This window comes from Rhinopithecus bieti, unplaced genomic scaffold, assembly GCF_001698545.2.
Source record: "Rhinopithecus bieti isolate Rb0 unplaced genomic scaffold, ASM169854v2 scaffold_14549, whole genome shotgun sequence".
NCBI classification, from domain to species: domain Eukaryota; kingdom Metazoa; phylum Chordata; class Mammalia; order Primates; family Cercopithecidae; genus Rhinopithecus; species Rhinopithecus bieti.
This window is the reverse complement of record NW_016808027.1, coordinates 254091-273685: the sequence shown is the minus strand read 5'-3', so window position 1 is coordinate 273685 and position 19595 is coordinate 254091. Positions and strand designations below refer to the sequence as shown.

The 19595-nt window shown below is 53.2% G+C and overlaps 1 protein-coding gene across 8 annotated transcripts in view; it reads right to left on the bottom strand.

Moving 5' to 3' along the window:
• The window catches only part of GDPD5 (glycerophosphodiester phosphodiesterase domain containing 5), a 90941-nt gene that overhangs the window by 10908 nt on the left and 60438 nt on the right, over positions 1 to 19595 (bottom strand). For all 8 annotated transcript variants that reach the window (XM_017885213.1, XM_017885214.1, XM_017885215.1 and 5 more), the window contains exons 4-9: positions 15930 to 16033; positions 11167 to 11260; positions 10229 to 10288; positions 3676 to 3774; positions 3297 to 3390; positions 2761 to 2906 (exon numbers count right to left, since the gene is read on the bottom strand). In XM_017885213.1, the coding sequence (XP_017740702.1) occupies positions 2761 to 2906; positions 3297 to 3390; positions 3676 to 3774; positions 10229 to 10288; positions 11167 to 11260; positions 15930 to 16033 (597 nt within the window). The remainder of the gene's footprint in view (positions 1 to 2760; positions 2907 to 3296; positions 3391 to 3675; positions 3775 to 10228; positions 10289 to 11166; positions 11261 to 15929; positions 16034 to 19595) is intronic.

Here is a 19595-nt window from a genome sequence, read left to right as displayed (position 1 = left end):
AAGTCTTTTTTGGAAGCTTTTAGACACAGTTAAGGTCTCTCTGGGTTAGGTGCTGGCCTCCTGGAGAAAGATGTGGAAACCTGGCCCTCCCTGGCCAGACTCAGGACTCCAGGAAGGCCCCAGAAGCATACATGTTGCTGGGGTGAATTCTTAGTCTCCATCTCAGAGCTTGCACCTGCCTCAGGCCCGTCCAAGTGGGGTTCTGTTGTCAGGAAGTTGTCCATGGGGGCAGGGGGGTAGTTACTCAGGTGGGCAGGGCACTATGGTTATGGAGACCTGGATTTATAAAACAGCAACTCAAAGTATTATTAAAAAAGAGTCCTAGCTTCAGAGTTAGTGCAATCAAATATTAAAGTACACGTACACATACGCACAGAGGGACAGGCCGCATCTGCATAGGAACAACACGTCCGGGGCACACAGTCTCTAAGACAGAGATGTACACTTGGGCCCACCACACACAGACAGGTGGACCCAGAGTCAGAGACCCCCAAGGCAATGCACAGGGACACACAGAGACGACCCTTGCCAGCCCCTCAAAAGCTACCACCAGGGCATGATCAGCCAGTTGCAGAATGTGAAAAATCCCACAGGACAAATGACTGAGTTTCTCAGGACAAATGAACAGCCTAAGGGAAAAAAGGGAGGGTGTTTTTTTTTTTTTTTTTTTTTTTTTGAGACAGAGTTTCACTCTTGTTGCCCAGGCTGGAGTGCAATGGTGCAATCTCGGCTCACTGCAACCTCTGCTTCCTGGGTTCAAGTGATTCTCCTGTCTCAGTCTCCTGAGTAGCTGGGATTACAGGCATGCGCCACCACACCAGCTAATGTTGTATTTTTAGTAGAGATGGGGTTTTTCCACGTTGGTCAGGCTGGTCTCGAACTCCTGACCTCAGGTGATCCGCCTGCCTCGGCCTCCCAAAGTGCTGGGATTATAGGCATGAGCCACCGAGTCCGGCGAGGGGATTGTTACAGACCAAAAGGCACTCCGGAGACACACCAACCAGATGCATGCTGTGGACTGCATTTGGATCCTGATTTTTAACAACTAAACTGTAAAAAGATATTTTTGAGACAATAAAGGGAAATCGAACATGGATTCTATTTTAGATAATATTAAGGAATCATTATCCTTAATATTGGCTGGGTGTAATAACAGCATTGTGGTTATGTATCTTTCTAAAGTCCTCATGTGTACAGATATATGCTGAAGTGCCTATGGGTAAGATGATGCGATGCCTAAGATTTGCTTTACTACCCCAGAAAAAAAAGTAGCAGACAGATGAAGCAAGAATGGCCAAATGTTGATAAGTATGGGATCGGATTCATTACATCCTTCTTCATTAGGTGAGTCATTATACGCTTTTCTCCACTTCTACATATATTTGATCTTTTTCTACTAAAGAAAACCATCTTCGCTGGGGCCACCTCACACACCCACCTTCCTGCTTCAGCATACCACTTGTGTCCCCTAGCCGCTGGAGGGAGCCCGGAAGATGGTAATCTGAGTTACAGAGACAGGAGAGGCCGTCATTTTGAGCCCCTCAGAAGAGTTCCCCTGTCCCCGCTGGGAAGGCTGGGCTCCAACTGATCCTCACAATAACCAGCAGCAGGGGCATCCATACCTTTGAGGCACAGAGTGGACTGGTGACCCCCTCCAAGATGCACAGGCAGCATGTGGCCAAACTGGACCCCAGATCCAGATCCCCAGTGGCTGCCTCTGGGAGGGGCTGGGGTCAGCACGGGAGTCTGGCTCAGGGGCTGGAGTCTTATTGAGAAAATAACACCCACCACACACAGGGGGCCAGACTTCCAGAGTGAGTGGTAGCCCGGCAGACCCAGCACCTCCTTCTAAAGCAGTTATGTGAGGCCCCCTTACTACCCTGAGGTCCCACAACAGCCTGAAACACCGGGAAGCCAAGCCCTCAGGAAGTGCCCACACCCCCGCCCCCTCAGCAGGGTGGGAGTGGTACTGCCTCTGTTGAGAAGCCCAGGGTTCAAGGCTTTCATGGAGGAAGAGACCCTGGTCCAGAAAGATGGCCGTGCCCAAGGTAACAGCAGTGTCTACCTCTTACTTTCTGTGCGCCACGTGCATTATCTGGGCACTGCACACATGCTAACTCCTGCTCCTCATAGTCCCACGGCAGGTGCTCTCTCTAATCCCATGGTACAAGACGAGGAAACCAGGCACAGAGATGGAAACTGTTGGGGCTCCCACAGCTGGTGAGGGCCTGTGCCGGGATGCTAACTCAGGCAGCACAGCTCTGGAGCCTGCCCTCTCACCGAAGCACTCCTGCAGGGCCATGGGGCGCCCCAGTGGCAGAATGCGGCACTGACTTTGACCCCTTCCTCTCTCTCCAACTCAAGCTGGTTCAGCCGTACTCACTGTCACAGTGGGCTCTGAGCTGCCTCCCAGCTCTCCTGGAGGGTTCTCCTGATGCCTGGTGGCAGCCCCCAGGCCCCACACTCAGCATCCATCTCCTGGGCCTTCCTAACCTGCACCTGGGTCTAGCCTGGGCCTAAAACCCTTCTGCATCTTCACAGGGCACTTAAGACAAAAGTGAAATCTTTTTAGGAAGACGCCTTCAGGACGCTAAGATGTGCTTCCATCCCAGCACTCCTGGCCTTTTTACCAATCCTTCCCATGCACCTCCCCTCAAAAGCTACAGATGGTTGCTACTGTTACATATATCAATTTCCCAAGAAGGTCTCCCCATCGCACCCCACCCCATGGGGCTGTTAGGACTCTGAGGTGGCACTCACCATGGGGGCCCCACGGTGGCCAATGAGGGCGGGCTTGGGGCCAAGGTCCTTCTTCTCCATGATGCAGGGAGAAGAGATGGTGAGAGGGGCCAGGTAGAGGGCAAACACCACGGTGAAGAAGGTACAGAGAATGGTCACCTGGGAGGCTGCAGGTAAGGGGCTGTTAGTGCTGCCTGGTGAGCCCTGGGCAGGTTGGGGTGCAATGCTGCACCCCTCTACCCCCGACCCGTCAGGATCCAGGCACTTTTGGAGGCAGCCTTTATTCTTGCTGGGAAGGTGAACCCCGCCTCTAACTCACACAGACACACGTGCATGCAGGCAGAGAGAGACATGGAGGAGGAATACAGTGTGAGGCCGACCAAAGCTGCAACCCTCCATGGACTCTGTGGGCCACTCTGAGCCAGGATCCCCCTCACTGAGTGCAGGGACCCCACCCCATCCCCAGGCCACCCAGGGAAAGCCCAGGTCATGGCAGCGCCAGCTGGTCTTGGCACCTGCAGGGATTGGAGGGGCAGGCTCTTCACAATTCTACTCACAGGTCCGCTCTGCACGGGCAAACTGTCCTGCCACAATCCAGGAGAGCACGGTGACTGCTGCCAGGGCCCCCACATGCAGGAATGGCGCTGTGCCCTGCGTGCAGGGAGAGGGAAGGGAGACCAATGACGCCCAGCTCTGCCCAGACCCTGTGTCACCAGCCTCCTACTTCTACCCATGGGCAGGCAACCATGTCTCCACCTGCCAACTGAGGACACTGGGAGCCTCAGGACCCTGGCATCCTCCCTAGTTCTGACCTGCTCTGTGACTCTGGGCCCCTCCCTGCCCCTCTTTGGGCCTTGGTCTAGAGGAAGGGAAATGACAGAAACGCTGTTGTGAGGGTCCTGGGGGAGCAGCCATCCAGGCCCCCTCCCCACTCACCTGCAGGGAGATCAGCAGCACCTCCCACTCGTCCTCCCACAGCTGGGCCACGGCCGACATGGCCACCACCGTGGACGCCAGGATGACTACCAGCCCGATCTGGAGGGGGAAGAGTCACCAGACAGAGACTCAGAGTGGGTGGGAGGGTTCCCAGTGTGTCTAAGAGAGGCACCAAAGGGAGAGACAGAGGGAGCAGGAGAGGCCGATGGAGCAGGGCAGAGGGGAGGGAAGAAAGAGACAGGCATGGGCTGCCAGGAAACCAGAGACTGGCAGACAGACACAGCAGGGAGAGACTGAGGCAGGAGGAGGCTGGCAGACCCAGCGAGGAAGGGACAGCGAGAAATGAAAGGGAGGATGGGGACAGGAGGAGGAGGGAGCTGTGAGGAGGGAGGACATTCAGTAGGGATACCTCCCTGGGCCTGGCAGGTTAGTTACACCCGCCCAGCCTCCTGTCACCTCAGCATGGCACAGCAGAGGAGGAAACCCACTTGCCAAGGCCATGCCCAGGCCTTAGGGGAAGGAGGCTGAGGACCTGGGTCCACTGCAGGAGCCTGGAGTGGGCTCCCTGGGCTGGGCTCACAGTGGCACTTCAGGCAGGGGTGGGTGGTGAAACACAGCTCCACTTGCCCCATCTCCACAGTGTGCCCTCTCCCGGACTCCCAGCATCCAGGTCCACCATTATGGGGGCCACCCTCCTTGCAGCCTCCAGAAGAAAGCAAAGCACAGCTCTCATGGAGGATGAGGTGGCACCTCCAAGGGACAGAGATCTCTGGGGACAGGTGAGACCTGAAATCTTCAACCATGTGAAGCTCAGCAGAGGTTTTCGGCTCCTCGGCCCCCAGCCCCTTGCCCCTGGCCATGGATCTCACTCCACCCACCACCCTCCCCACCCCCAGGCCTGTCTCTCTAAAGCCCAGGTTGTGGCTCTTCTCCAAAGCCTCCCGCAGCTCCCAGTCTCTGGAAGGGTCAAAGCCGCCACCTCTGTCTCCCTGGTTTCTCTAGACTCGTCTCCCACCTCCCTCCAAAGGCCTGTCCTCCCACAGCACTGCCAGCTGCCCTGCCTCCCTGGAGCCATTCTCGCTGCTGGCAGGGCCCTCACTCCCTTTCTCCCGAGGCAACTTTTCCCAGAGGCAGCAGCGGCCAAGAACCCTCTGACGCTGAGCAGGGACAGTGGCATTTCTAGACGATGAGCGTGGGGCGGTGGCCAGCATCTCCGCTCCCTGCCCAGGGACCTTCACTCGCTGGCGGGGAAGGCTGAATCTCGCCTGGATGAAGTTTCCCTTTGGGGGCTTTTCATTACAGCCCATCAGCCTGGAAACGAATGTTCCCCCACAAGACGCGAGTGAGGCCGAGACAGGTGAGCAGCTGGAGGGGCTGTGACATGCGGGCTCAGGGCTCAGGGCGGGAAGAGGCACAAGCGTGCCTGGGCCTGTGGGGGTGCTTCGCGTGGTCCCCAGGTTGGTTCAGCGGAGGTATGGGCATCCTCATCTCACACACGGGAAGCGAGGTTCGGGGAGCGGAACAGCTGGCTGGGTCACGGAGCCTCGAAGGGGCAGAACCAGAAGCGAACACCTTCTGGGCATCTCAGGGGGTGAGGGGGTGTGTGCTTTCTCTGACAGCATGCTGGGCTGTGCAGTCTCAGGGAGGTCCAGCGGCGCCTCCGAACCCCTGAGAACCCCGCCCTCGGCACTCAGGCCCCTCCTCCCGGCTGACCCCGGCGCGCAGCTGCCCCCTTGTGGCCATCGTGGGAGGAGGCCCTGCACACAGCGAGTTAAGGGTGGTTTCTGGGAGCGTCTCATCACAATACCTAACTGTTAATGGAAATGACTTGCAATAAAACTGATTCCCCAAACCCTAATACAACTAAAAATGTTATTATCTCTGGGTTCCACAGTTGCTTTGGCGGTAATCATCACGCTCAGCAACATCACTGCATGTTCAGTGTCTGTGGGACTCCCCCTACCTTGCATCATTAAGTCACAGCAATAGCACTGACGCCCAACAACGCAACCACCATCGCTCCTGAAATCTGACTGAGAAGGATGAATCCCACCCTAAAGGCCTAGAGACAGACCACCGTCCTCCTCTGAGAAAGTGGCCTTGAGTTCTCTGTCCTTGTGGGACTGTGGCTTGTAATGGCAATGGTGGGAACAGGGGATACAATAGAGTCTTTCATTCACTCGATGAGTCTGGCCAGGGTGTTGGGACCTGAGAGAAGGTGGAATCCTGCCTTGCAGAGGTGCAATGGCTGGCCTCTTAGGGGTATCTGACCTCTGGGATTTGCAGTCCAAATGGCAGACAGTTGGCCCAGGGTTAAGAGCCTCACTTGAGTCACAGTCTTCAGTCAAATCCTGGCTCTGCTACCTACTGGGGATCTTTCCACATCCTCTCCAGGAACCTTTCCAGAGCTGTGAAACAGGGATAGTGAGTACCTACGTGGAAGGCGGTTGGGGAAGATCAATGAGGAAATGCAAGTGAAATGCTTAGTACAATGGCTGGTCAGAAGAAAATGCTTACTAAGTATCAGTGGTATCATTTAAAAAAGTGAGCATGGTATCACGGGAAAAGGGTTATCGTAAGGAGTGAAATGATTGTGATTTTCTGAGTGAAAGGTGCCCGACACATGTGGTCAGCACCCGATAAATGATGGTTACTGCTGTTATGGTGAACACAGTGCCTGGCACACGCAGGAGGCGCTCAGTGAATGTGCCTTCCTTAAGCCGCTGCTGGAGGGACAGAGGCTGGATACCAGGAAAAACCATAAAGCTGGGGCCAGTGCATGGAGAGAAGTCTGAATTCACCAGGAGAGGTGATGAAGTAGACACAGCAGATGGCAGGTAGAGGCTGATGGAGGCTTGGTAGGAGGCAGAAGCCCCAGCCCCAGCCCAGCTAGTAAATTGCCTTGGGGCCGTGTGGTACCCAGTGCTCCTCTCTGGGGTTCAGGTTGGGTCCCTGACAGACACCTCCTCTGTGCAGGTCCTGGGTTGGGGGCTGTTGCCACTGAGGCAGGGGAGTCAGGCGAGGACACAAGAGCAGTGCAGTAGTGTGCTCAGGGCAGGCTGGGGAGGTGTGAGCTGTAACCAAAGCACCTCACAGAGGTGGTAGGTGGGACAGGAAGCGGGGCATCTCAGTGAAAGGGTCTCTTGTTTACTGTAAAGCTCCCAAGAATCCTTCAGCCTGCTCCCTCACCTCCTGGGTACATCAATTTCTCTTGAACACTCACCTGGGAGAGATTTCTGGGAAACAGGAGATTTTGGCAGATTGGGGAGGAGGAGGGAGGAGATCTGGTCCCCATATGGGCACCAGATCTACTCAGCACCCAGCCTGCTGTGAATGGCTCCCTCTTACCCTGTCCTGAGCATCTCTGTCCTCCCCTCCTCAGGACCCAGGGGAACCAGAGACTCTCAAAATAAAGTTCATGATTAAAACATACTATAAAACTGTGGTCTTTAGAGTGCTGTGATACTGATATAAGACCAGATAGATAAATGAAAATAAGCAAAAAGTTCAGAAATAGATCTGAATACATAAAGAAAATTTAGTGTATGATAAAAATAGCATCTCAAATGAGTAAAGGACAAATTCTCAGTAGAGAGAGTTGGGAACATTGGGAAGCCATCTAAAAAGAACAGAGTAAGATCACACTATACCCCAAAATAGCTTCCAAAAGAGAAAAAATAAATGTTAAAAACGTGGAGATATATAATTACCAAGTGACACCATAGAGCAATTTTTATAATCTTGGAGTGGGAAAGACCTTTCTGAGTCTGACACAAAACCAAGGAGTTATCAAGAGATGACAGATTCAAGTACGTAACAATTAAAAAAAAATATACCCCCATGGTAAAAACACAATGAACAAAGTCAAAGGATGAATGACAAACTAGGAAGAATTATTTGCAGTTTGTTAGCCAAATAGCTAATTTCCCACATCTATAAAGTGTTCCTGCAAATGAATAAGCAAAAAGCAATGGCAAAAACGGCAAAAGACATGAAGAGACAGTTTTATAGAAAAGAAAACACAAGTTACTCAACCAAACATGTGAAAAATGTGAATGAATCTAACTCGCCCGAAGGGAAATGCAAATGAAAACTACAGCAAGATACCATTTTTCACCCATCAGGCTGACAAAAGCCAAGAAATCAGCTGATGCTTTATGGGCAAGGGTGTTTTTATAGAACAACCATCCATTGCTAAGAGAGCATGAATCGGTGGCACTTGGCAAGGAGGCCATTTGGCAAGATCAAAATAATGAAAGTACACATTCTTCACCCAGAAATTCCTCTCCCAGGTCACCGCCACATCGTCCTGGCAAAAGACAGAAAGCAGCTAGGATGTTGATCTGATCTATCAACAGGGAACTGGCTAGATGCCTAGGGAATCAGGTAATATCCAGACCAGGGAGCAGGAGAAAGGGATGGACACCAACAGGGATGCTTTAACGCAGTGAAGAACAAGCTCCAAGAATTCTGTTAAGGTGCAGAACAGAGGGTGGAGTAGGCGACTGTTTGTGTTTAAAGAAAAAAGAAATGCATATGTACATGTGCATGTGCTTACAATCTGTCTGGAAAGATAGTGAGGAGACTTTCTTTGCATACTTTTTTGTGCTTTCTGTATTTTGAATCATGTCGATGTATTACATGGTCAAAAATTAATTAAAACAAAATAGGCAAAAAAGAATAAATTGTCCTTAGAATTTTAGAATCAAATCACAGAATCTTGGAAACAGAAGAGAATTTCCAGGCCAATTTCCAGGCCCTGCTGGAACACTCTGAGCTCTGGGGGACTCCCTCCTGGTGGGGCGGGCCCAGCTCTGGGTCAGCTCCACCTGGAAGGACCCTGCTCGTGCTGCGATCTCACAGAGGGGCAGAGGGCAGAGGAAGGCACCCTGGCAGCTGGCACCAGCATGGACAATGGAATCTGCTTCCTTACATTGATCTGCCAGCTCCAGCTGGCTCAGCGGCTCCATAGGTCTCTCCACTAGGATCAAGCAGGTCTGACATTACCTGCTGAGAGCCAGGCATGGCCCCAGAAGGTGACCACAGCATGTGCCAGCTGCACCTAGGGTGCCAGCTGGTGCAGTTCTTTCAAATGCCAGCTTTGTGGCCAGGAGAAGAAAGTCCCTCACAGAGGGGACGGTGGAAGCCCAGAGGAGGCCTGTGAGTAGAGTGAGGGGCAGGAGGAAGGTGGAGGGACCAGGGGCTGCTCACGGCTCCTACACTCTAAGACTTCAGTCTCTGGGGTCTGACTCCCAAGCTCCAGGCCTGTGTAACAAACCAACCTCAGTGCCTCCCTGGATGCTCACAGGCACATCCCACTCCACACAGCCCAACCCAGGCTCATGCCATCCCCTCTTCCTTTCCTGTTCCACATCTGTCTTCCAGCTAGAAGTGAGCCCCTACCCTTGGAGTCACTCTGGCCCCATCTCATGGGCTCATGGTAGTTTCTGAACATTTCTGCCCTTTCCTAAATGGCAGGCCCACAGGGAACCAGGCTCTGGGGAAAGGGAGATGATCCCAATGTTCCTGAGAGGGAGGGGCTCTGCCTTGTTAAGCTGGGTACCACTGTGTGCCCACCAGGGCCTCAAGAAGGCCAGGCATCAGAAACACACGTCAGCACCATGCCTGCAACGGACGTAAGGCAGAGAGTTAAGGCTCCAGAATTGTGTGAAGCCTGTCTGCTTTGGGCCCAGCCCTAAGGGGGTTACTGGGAACAGGGAGATGGAGGTTAACTCTGGCCTGCAAGGAGCACCTCGACTGGATGGGTCGGGGTCAGGAGGCAGACGGATACTAAAAACACAAAAACACAGCTCTTCAGACATGTAGCAGTGGGGGCTGCAGGGGCTGAGGAAGTCCCAGGAGAGAAGCCTGTGTATGTAGGGGAGGTACTGAGGAAGGGGTCCGAGAGAGAAAGGGAGGACAAGAGCAAACTGCTAAACAGGGGAAGGAGGCAGACATGCTGGGAGAGCATGGGATGTCTCATGTAGCAGAAGCTGAGGATGACTGTCCCATGACGGGTTGGGAGATGAGCAGGGGCCAGATCATGCCAGGTAGGGAAATTTGGGTCATCCTGGGAGTGGTGAAAAGGCTTTAAGTTGGGGAATGCCATCGCCAGATCACAGTTTTCAAAAGAGCTCACCAAAGAAGGAAGAGGCAGGTGAGACCCGAGGCAGGGCCCCCAGAGGGTGGGTGCCACGGTATGAGCTGTGGAGCTCTGCTGGTTAATCGCATGACTACGGGACCAGGAACCTGGATCTTCCATGTTTAAACTGGGAACCTTGGGCAAGTTACTTAACCTCTTTGTACTTCAGTTTCCCCAACCACAAAATGGAATGATAGCAGTACCTACATCACAAGGTTGCTGTGAGCGTTAAGTGAGTAAAGACGGGCGAGGTGAGAAACGTGCTTGGCACATAGTGAGTGCTCAGTATTAGCTATGAGAACAATTCTAACGGTGATCCAGGGTAGGGATATGGTGGCCAGGCCCTTCCTCTGCTGCTGCCACCTCCAACTTCCCCTGCCCTCTCCCTGCCCTGGCCGAGGCGGCCCTTACCTTGTGCAGCCAGTGCAGGTTCATCTGCTGCCCCACGGCAATGTGACATAGTGCCAGGACCTGAGGAGGGGCCCACAGGGTGATTGTCAGACCCGTGTGGGCGGGAAGGCTTTGCCAGTTTCTCAGACACCCTGCTCCCCACTGGTGCTCTGGGTCTGACCCTGGGCAGAGGCAGCAAACCTCCCTCCAGGCGATGGGAATGCCCTGCCCTCCCCAGCCCAGCCCAGACTAGCCAGCCTGAGCCTGGCCTCCTCCCAGATGATTCCAGGCCTCTAGGTTCTTCCTTTGTGGGACTCCCCATTAAGAGGTCACTGGGAGCTGCTGTACTTGGACTATGCAACTTCATTCATCAAACATTTTGGGAGTTCCAGTCCCTGGGATTCTGAAACAGACTTCAGCCTGTCCCCAAGGAGCCCCCAGTCCAGCATAGGGGATCCACCTGCATCTCAGTGAGTGGAATATTGGGAGCAAGAATCCAAAGCAGAGGCTCCTGTAAGAGGAAGCCTGCAGTGGGCCCTCTTAGCCAGGACAGCTCTCACTGGGTCCAGGGCAAACATTCCAGGAAGGGGCAGCCTAGAGAGATGGGCAAAAGCAAGAGGACTTCCTCCCCTGGGGGACCCAGGCCTCAGAGGTGCAGCAGCCCTAGAGGCCCTGGGCAAAATCTGAATTCATGTGCCATATGTAGCCAACTTCCTACTAGTGACATGAAATAGCTTCTGATTAGTTGCTATTGTAAATTAACATAAAAATAAAAATTTTATACATATCTTTCTGTATTTTTGATTACTTCCTTAGGATAGATTCTTATAAACACAACATTCCTACAAATACAGCTTTCCCCTTTATACTAGGGTGGTGCCCTCCATCAGCCTAGCACAGGCCCAGTCTCCCTTTCCCTGGGAACAGGGCCACCTGCCCTCCAAAACAGCCCCACGTACCAGGAGGCCAGCGATGTACGCAAAGGCAGCAGCTGTGGTCACAAGGATGGGCACAGGCCAGTCGCTCCAGTAGCCCATGCGGTTGTAGAGGTACCTGCCAGGAGGAGAGGGGGCAGAGGTCAGACCTCCACCAGGCCACTGCCTGGCCAGGAATCAAGATGATCTGAGCCTCCACACAGACCACAGGCTGGGCTCAGTGACCAGGCCCTGCCCACCCAGCAATGAGACTCAGCGTTTGCCTGATGCTGTACTATGCCTGCTCATGGCAGCCACCGGGGGACCAAGAAATGTAAAGGAGAAAATAATGCCCCATAATCCTATTGGCCAGAAGTAATCATTCCCAAGACTGTGCTGGATCTTCCTCCTGTGGGTTCCCCCACCCCTGTGCCTATATGTTTGTATAAACAGCAAAGCCAGGACCCCATTGCACAAAGCAACACAGTCAGGAGCACGGGCTTTGAAGTGAGGCACACAGGCTGGATTCAAATCCCCTCTCTTCTCTGCTTTTCACTGTCTTGTAGGACCTTGTGGAGGACAGGCTTCACTGATTCTAAGATGCCATCAATTGTGACTGTCATCTCAACTTCAATGTTAAAATGTGAAAATTGGGGGTCTTAGAATTGACCGAATGTAATACTTGACTTCTCTGAGACTTAGTTTCCTCAACTATAGGATGGGGATAAGAAAGTGCCTTTCATGGGGTCTCATGAGGATAAAGTGAGGTGAGATGCATGGTAAGTACTCAATAAACTCTCTTGGTTTTTGTTTGTTTGTTTGAGACAGGGTCTCTGTCACTGAGGCTGGAATGTAGGGATGCGGACACGGCTCACTGAAGCTTTGACCTCCTGGGCTCAAGCGATCCTCCTACCTCAGCTGGAACCACAGGCACCCACCACCACATCTGGCTAGCTTTTTTTTTTTTTTTTGCATTTTTTGTTGAGGCAGGGTCTTGCCATGTTGCCCAGGCTGATCTCAAACTCCTGAGCTCAAGTGATCCTCTTACCTCAGCCTCTCAAAGTGCTGGGATTATAGGCGTGAGACACCACGCCTGGCCAACTGTCTTCTCAACACAAGCATTTACTTATGCCAGTAAAAATCCTGAGAAAATGTGATTTTTAAAACAGTCATGTGGTTTTCCACTGAATTAATGTACCATATGTAGCCAGCTTCCTACTAGTGGCATGAAATAGTTTCTAATTCTTCACTATTATAAATTAACATAAAAATGAAATTTGTATACATATCTTTCTGTATTTTTGATTACTTCCTGAGGATAGATTCCTACAGATACAATTATAGGGTCAAAGAGAATGAATTTTTTTTTTGAGACAGGGTCTTGCTATGTTGCCCAGGGTGAACTTGAATTCCTGGGCTCAAGCGATCCTCCTGTCTCAGCCTCCCTGGTGCCTGGGACTATAGGCATACACCACTGTGCCTGGTGGGAATGAACTTTTTAAGGGGCCTGATAGATAGTGCTTAGATGCTCCCCAGAAAGAATGAACTACCTACATCCTCCTTGTACAAAGGGGGAAACTGAGGCTCAAAAGAGGCAGCAATTTGTTCAAGGTCATTAGAAAATCCGAGTCAGCACCAGGCAGCTTCAGCCTGCTGTCATCTGGGACCTTGCCAGAGAGCTGGAAAGGGACACCAGGAAGACCCCATGGGGCATTTGCCCTCCCTGGCCCTCACCCTCAGAGTCCAGGGGAAAATCTACTGCCTGGCAGATCACTGAATGCACTCACCTTACCATACAGTTGGGAAACTGAGGCCTGAAGAGGGGCAAGACTTGCTCCTGATAACTATTCCTGAAAGATGTTCTGGTCCCATTTGTCTCTCAAGTGTGACCACTTTTGGCAGGGAGGTCCTTCAGGACAGCAACAGCCCAGACAGCCCTCCCTGGCCTTCCTGTCCAGTGCTGATCCCTGGCTGTCACTCACACCACCCTCTTACTATATGAATTGAATTATTCTCAGATTTTTTTTTTTTGAGACAGAGTATCACTCTGTTGCCCAGCCTGGAGTGCAGTGGTCTCCCAGCTACAGATGTGGTCTCCCAGGAAGCAGCCCTCATGTTTAGGTAGAGCTTTGAGTCCTCTCATGTTCATCATCTCAGTTCATCCTCAGAGAGATCTGATGAGGTCAGAGTTACTCCCATTTTACAGAATGGGGTAAAATGCGATTTCAGCTCACTGCACTGCAACCTCCAACTCCCAGGCTCAAGCAATCCTCCCACCTCAGCCTCCCGAGTAGCTGGGACCACAGGCATATGCCACCACACCTGGCTAATTTTTTGTAGTTTTTGTAGAGGTGGGGTTTTTTCATGTTGCCCAGGCTGATCTTGAACACCTTGGACTCATGCGATCTGCCTGCCAGGCCTCCCAACATGCTGAGATTACAGGCATGAGTCATTGTGCCTGGTTCCCAGAGACTCCTGAGACCATCAGGACTGGGCCAGGGCATCCTGAACCCCAGCACTGACTCCAAGAAACTGAGGTGACAGGCTGAAGGAGCCGCAGGTCTCCAGGCATCCCTAAGTGCCAGGCAGGCCTCCCCTTGCCACCTCTCCGACAGGGCAGGAACCCATCCTCCGCCTAAATCTCCCAGTGACAGGGAGTTCACTTTCTGGGTAGAGTGGGTGGCTCCATGGACATGATACAGTCAGGCAGGCTGAAGTCCCTGTCCCAGATCTGTCTGCTTCTTGCTGTGTGACATTGGAAAGGCTACTTAACCTCTCTAAGCCTTAGTCTCTTCAGTCTGTCCTCAATTCATGTTTTTGGCACTAACTGGTTGTGTGGCCATGAATGAGTCTTGCCCCTCTCTGGGCCTCCATTTCCCCATCTGTACATGATGGGGGTAGACTTGATGATCTTCTAGGCAGCAGACTTCCAGTTTGGAAGAACTGTCCAGGTCTGCAGTTGAGGCCCAATAGGGAACGTTCCCATTTACTCATGATGGTGCCCATGCTTTGGACATCTGCAAAGATGAATAATTGATTTATGGCATTTAATAAAGGCCAGAGGCCACCTCTGGGACTCTGCCGGGGCTCCGGCTCATCTTGCTTGGCTGCCGCAGAGCAGGGGTGCGACCGTAGCATATTCTTGATTATGTTCATTAATAACAGAGGCACAGCCTGGTGCCATGCGGGGAAAAGTGGATACCCAGCTCCATGAACAGAGTCCCAGGATCATCACAGAATCCTAAACCACAGGCTGTCAGAAGCCCAAGGTCCTGAAATCCCAAATACTAACATCATGCTGCCTCCCAGCTAGAGATGTGGTCTCCCAGGAAGCAGCCCTCATGTTTAGGTAGAGCTTTGAGCCCTGTTGTGTCCATCATCTCAGTTCATCCTCAGGAAGACCTGATGAGGTTGGAGTTATCCCATTTACAGAAGGAGAGGCTCAGAGAGCACTGGAGACTTGCTCACGGCCACGCTGACCTGAACATCTGATCAAAAGGAAGGAACAGGCCAGGTGAGGTGGCTCACACCTGTAATCCCAGCACTTTGAAAGGCCGAGGCAGGCGGATCACGAGGTCAGGAGATTGAGACCATCCTGGCTAACACGGTGAACCCCATCTCTACTAAAAATACAAAAACTTAGCTGGGCGTGGTGGCGGGCACCTGTAGTCCCAGCAACTCGGGAGGCTGAGGTAGGAGAATGGCATGAACACGGAAGGCGGAGCTTACAGTGAGCTGAGATTGTGCCACTACACTCCAGCCTGGGCAACAGAGCAAGACTCCGTCTCAAAAAAAAAAAAAAAAAAAAGGAAGGAACAGCAATGGATGGGGAGTGAGGAGCCAGGCTTCCAAGCCCCAGCTCTGTCCCCAACTGGCTGTGTGACCTGGGCCTGTTTCCTTATCTGTCAATGGAACCCTGGGTCCTTGCCCTCCTCCCACGACCTCCCACAGCTTAACAAAAGGCAGGCAATGGAATGGGGAAGAAGAAAAAAACAGGTGCCCCTCCTGTACCCAGGTAAGTGGCTCAGACAGCCCTGCCTTTGGATCTGAGGTACCCACAAAGGACCTTGAGCTGTCCCCAAGCTCATCTGCCAGCCCCGCCCAGGGCCTAGCTAAGGGAGTTAGGAGGCCTAGGATCCAGGGCTATCTCCTCTGCAGAGACCTCTGAGCTGTAGATTTCTTGTCTACAAAGGGGGTGACCAGAGGCCCCAGCCCCGGCTGAGCCCTGGCCCAGCCTTATGTCCCTATTTTCCATGGTCACAGCACCAGGAAGGAGTGTCCTGTGTCTCCCCGGTGGGCTTTGGCTCCTGTAAGCCTTTGTTCTTTTAGGCTCCCCTCCACCTCTTCAGGAGGCCAGGAATGCAGGCTGAATCATCAATGCAAGCACCAAGGGGTCTCTAAGACCAGCAGCTAAAGTTCCCCAGGTTTCAATCCCAGCCATTCTTTAAGGCCCAGTTCCCATGCCTCTTCCTCCAGGAAGCCTTCCCTAAATTCCCAGTGGGACTCCCCTCAGGGCATGGATCTCTCTTTGTGTCCTCCTCTTCTTTCTTGCCAGTCTGTGATACAATCCCCACCCACACCTCAGGCACTTCCCACTATAGTCCCACACCAGCCTCCTCACCAAAGCCCTGGAGGCAGGCAGGACAGAGGCTCCCAGGGAGTAGGCCCTGCCCAGGGCCACACAGAGAGCTGGTGGCAGAGCTCAGAGGGCCAACCTGGGAGACAGGCTCTAACTCCAGCCCCCAGGTCCCAGCTACTGGATACCTGGCTCCCGGCCCCTTCCTCCCCTGCCCACTGCCCCCACTCACCAGTTGAATTCATCATAGTCATTGTGGACTTCCCACCAGAAGTAGAGCCAGGTGAGCGTGAGGCCGAAGGTGAAGGTGAGGAGCAGGAACCAGAGGCGCTCCCACTGGAAGAGCAGAGGATGAGGGGGTTAAGCAGGTCAGGGGCCAGCCCTTTAGGCTGCCTCCCAACAGAATGTATCCCCCTCCCTCCCACTTTGTAGCCAAATCTGCCAGGCAGGAATTCCTGCCCTCTTTACCTTGGGAGAAACTGAGGTTCAGAGAGGGGAAGTGACCTGTCCACCATCACCAAGCCCAAAGTCACAGAGTGGTGGAGAGCCAGGGGCAGTCAGAGCCTCCCCACTGGGGCTGTGCTTTTTTCACTGTGGCCTGCAGCCTTTCCATCATGTACTGCTCTCCCTATTCTGGGGATGGCTCCCTTGGTGTGGGCACAGTGATCGGCAGTCTGTGAAGTCACATTCCTCACACACATGCCTACAAAGAAGGCACTGTTCTTCTCCACCTCCACCCCCTGCTACCGAGAAAAACACTGAGGCCCAGAGAGGCCAAGTGACTTGCCCAGGTCACACAGCAAGTTAGCAGAGGATTAAGGACCAGCACCCTGGTCTCTGGACTGGAAGAAGTACAGAAGTGCTGTGTTCTGCTGCCTCCACTGGGCCAGATACCCCTGTCTCCAGCCAGGTGGAAGTGGGCTGGCGGGGGACACTGACACCACCACTGCTGTTTCCTGAGGGGCCAGCTCAGGCGTCTGCAGGCACTTCCTCCTGGACCTCTGGTTTCTCCCTGCTTTCATCCGTCCCCTTATCTTAGAAGCACAAAAAGCTTGGAATATCCTGCATCCCAGGAAACTGCTGAGATCATCAGAACAAGTCAACAGCCCTTGAGGAGAGGTCAATGTGAGGAAGAACCAAGACTACCTTTCCCTTGAGGGTGTAGTCACGGAGGCAGCCCTACCTCTGGGCTCCCTGCTATGTTTCTAAACCATCCCAGTTTAACCTCCTCATGGCTCCTTACTGATACCCGACCTGGAGTGTGGCCCCCTGATCTCTCCAGCTTCGATGTCCACAACCAGTTCCTGCAACCTGGAAGGGCCACTGTCTGTGGGCTTGTTCCCTGAACATTCCCACTCACCTTTCAAGTCAGCTCAAATATCACTGCCTCTGTGAAGCCTTCCTGGATCCACCCTGCCACCCTCGTGCCTGCTGCACTGCTCCCGCAGCATCAGCATCCCTCTGTCTAAACTCACGCTCTGCACACCATGACCTGCTCACTGTGTCCCCCAGACAAGTGTGGGTTCTGCAAGGATGGAGACTGAGCCGACTTCCACTCCACTAGTACTTTATGACCACATGCAGGATTGGGCAGGAAGGAGGGAAAGTCCTCTCACTGTCCAGAATCCCTCCATCCCCACACCATGCAGATACCATCAGTCTACCAGGGAACCTCAGATCCCTGTCACCACTTACAAGCTATGTAACCTTGGGCAAAGTACTCATCCTTTCTGTAACTCAGTTTTCACCTCTGTGAAATGAGGGCAATACTAGTACTTATGCCATGGGATTGATGGAGAATTAAATGAGATAATACAAGTCAGGTGGCTTGGCAAGCACTCAGCACACTACCAGCGTATCTGTGACATCCTCTGCTTCTCCAGAATGTAGGAAAGGCCTTCACACCCTAATGGTCCATGACTCCATACCCACTAAGGGCCTGCTCCATGCCTGACCTTCGGCAAGAGGGCTGGTGCCTGGGTGACCCTCCTGCCCAGGTGGGTCACTCCAGTTGGGCGACTTGTGCTTGGGTGAGCAGCTGCCACCACTCCTTGTCATGCGCAGAGCCAGACTGCCTTGCTTAGCCTCACTTTGTACAGAAACAGAGATGCAAAGGTGACGACACCCTGAGGCCCAGTATTTCTAGCAGGTTTAGGTTTGGGGAGGTGGCTTCTCAGAGAGTAGGCCACTTGTGTCTGCCCCAGCTGGATACAGAATGGCAGGAGCTCCAGTTCCAGGCACAGCAAAACCCAGCCTTGGTCAAGAATAGGGAAACCCTGGCTAGGAGCAGGGCAGGACTTGTGCCCTTCTAGACCAGTCGAACCGTAGGAGCCACCACCCAGAGAATGACTGAGTCCCTAGACTCAGTCCTGCCTCCCATGGAGGCAGTCTGGGTCTGCACATGACCATCCCTCCACCATCCTCCAGCCAGCACCCCAGGACTAGTCTTTCTCACAATCCCTCTTGCCACCTCAAATTCTTATTTGCTCATAACAGCCTTCATTTCCTGCAGAGTGCAGCTGGTGAGTCCCAGGCCAGCTTAAACATCTGAGTCTCGCAAAGGGTGAACCATGTCTTTAGACTGACACCCATCTGGTCATGTCATGCCCCAGCTTGAGAGTCCCACTGGCCAGAGTTTCTCAGTAGATGTCAGGGCCTACTCTGTCTCGCCCAGGCCAGCTCTGTGCTTTATGCCCCATGCACAGAATTACATATGGTTCCCAAACGGGCTCTCCAGACCCTAAGCCTTCACACAGCCGGAGCCTCCATCTAGAAAGCAACCTGTCTTTGCTCCATTAGGCAAACCCCTACTCCTTCCAGAGTGCTTCCTCCCTGAAGACTCCCCTGTCTTGCAGGGTGAATCCCATCTCCTCAGAGCTCTGTAACCCATGCAGCCATCTCTCTTATGGCTCAGACCCCACAGTTCTAGAACTCTACACATGTCGGTCTCCCTGCTATACATAAGTGCTTTGAGATCTGGGCAGTCTTTGTGTTCCAGATGGCACAGGAACTTGAGAAAGACTTGATAATGAAATGATAGGTGAGGAAACACCCTTTCTCCTACCCTGGCATTTCACCAGGGTAAGAGATTTCCCTCAGGCTTAACACCCAATCCCCACAAAGAAGTGCCTAGTCTTCTATAGAGCCCACGCTGGCAGTGCTAGATGGCTGTCTGTCCACAGAGACCACTTTGCCTCCTCAGGGGCAAGGCCTGTGTGCCTCTGACCAGCAGAGAAGGTTCTGAGAGGGACCTAGGTGAGGGTTGAGCCTCGGCCTAGGATGGGTCTGGTCCCAGGCAAGTACCCTAGAGGCAGGAAGGTAGAGAACCTGCCGTAGGCGCTCGGAAGACGTCCTGTGGTCGGGGTGATGCAGGGCCCAGAGGCAAGGCTGACAGGGGGCTGGGAAGACCACAGGGGCTGGGAGGGCCCATGGCAGCCAGGGTCCTATGCCCCAAAGGCCATTGTCCTCACTTGTCCAAATCCTTACAGTGGAGCAAGGCAAGGCAAGAATGAGGGGCTGCACCTCCCACTCCTGGGAACCAGCCAAAACTAGAGCTGGCGGTGGTGGGGGTTGAGGCATCCAGGCATGGAAGGAATGCAGGCAGGGCCCAAGCAACAAGGCGTCAGGAACCCCATGATCAGAACTGGGGCATGAGCTGGGGTTGGGTCAACCTAGGGATTAAAGCCCTGGGAGCTGAAGCTGGAGGCCACAGGGAGCCTGTAGATGGGGACGAAGAGGCCCTAGCGCAGAGGGAGGCAGGCAGCGGGGGTCACTCTAAGAACAATCAGAGGAAAACACTGAATGGCAGGGGCTGGAAGGAAGGGAAGGGGAAGTGAGGAAGTAGCTGGAGGAAGTGGCCTGGGGAGCAGCTTCACTGATAAAGAGGCCCCAATGGCAC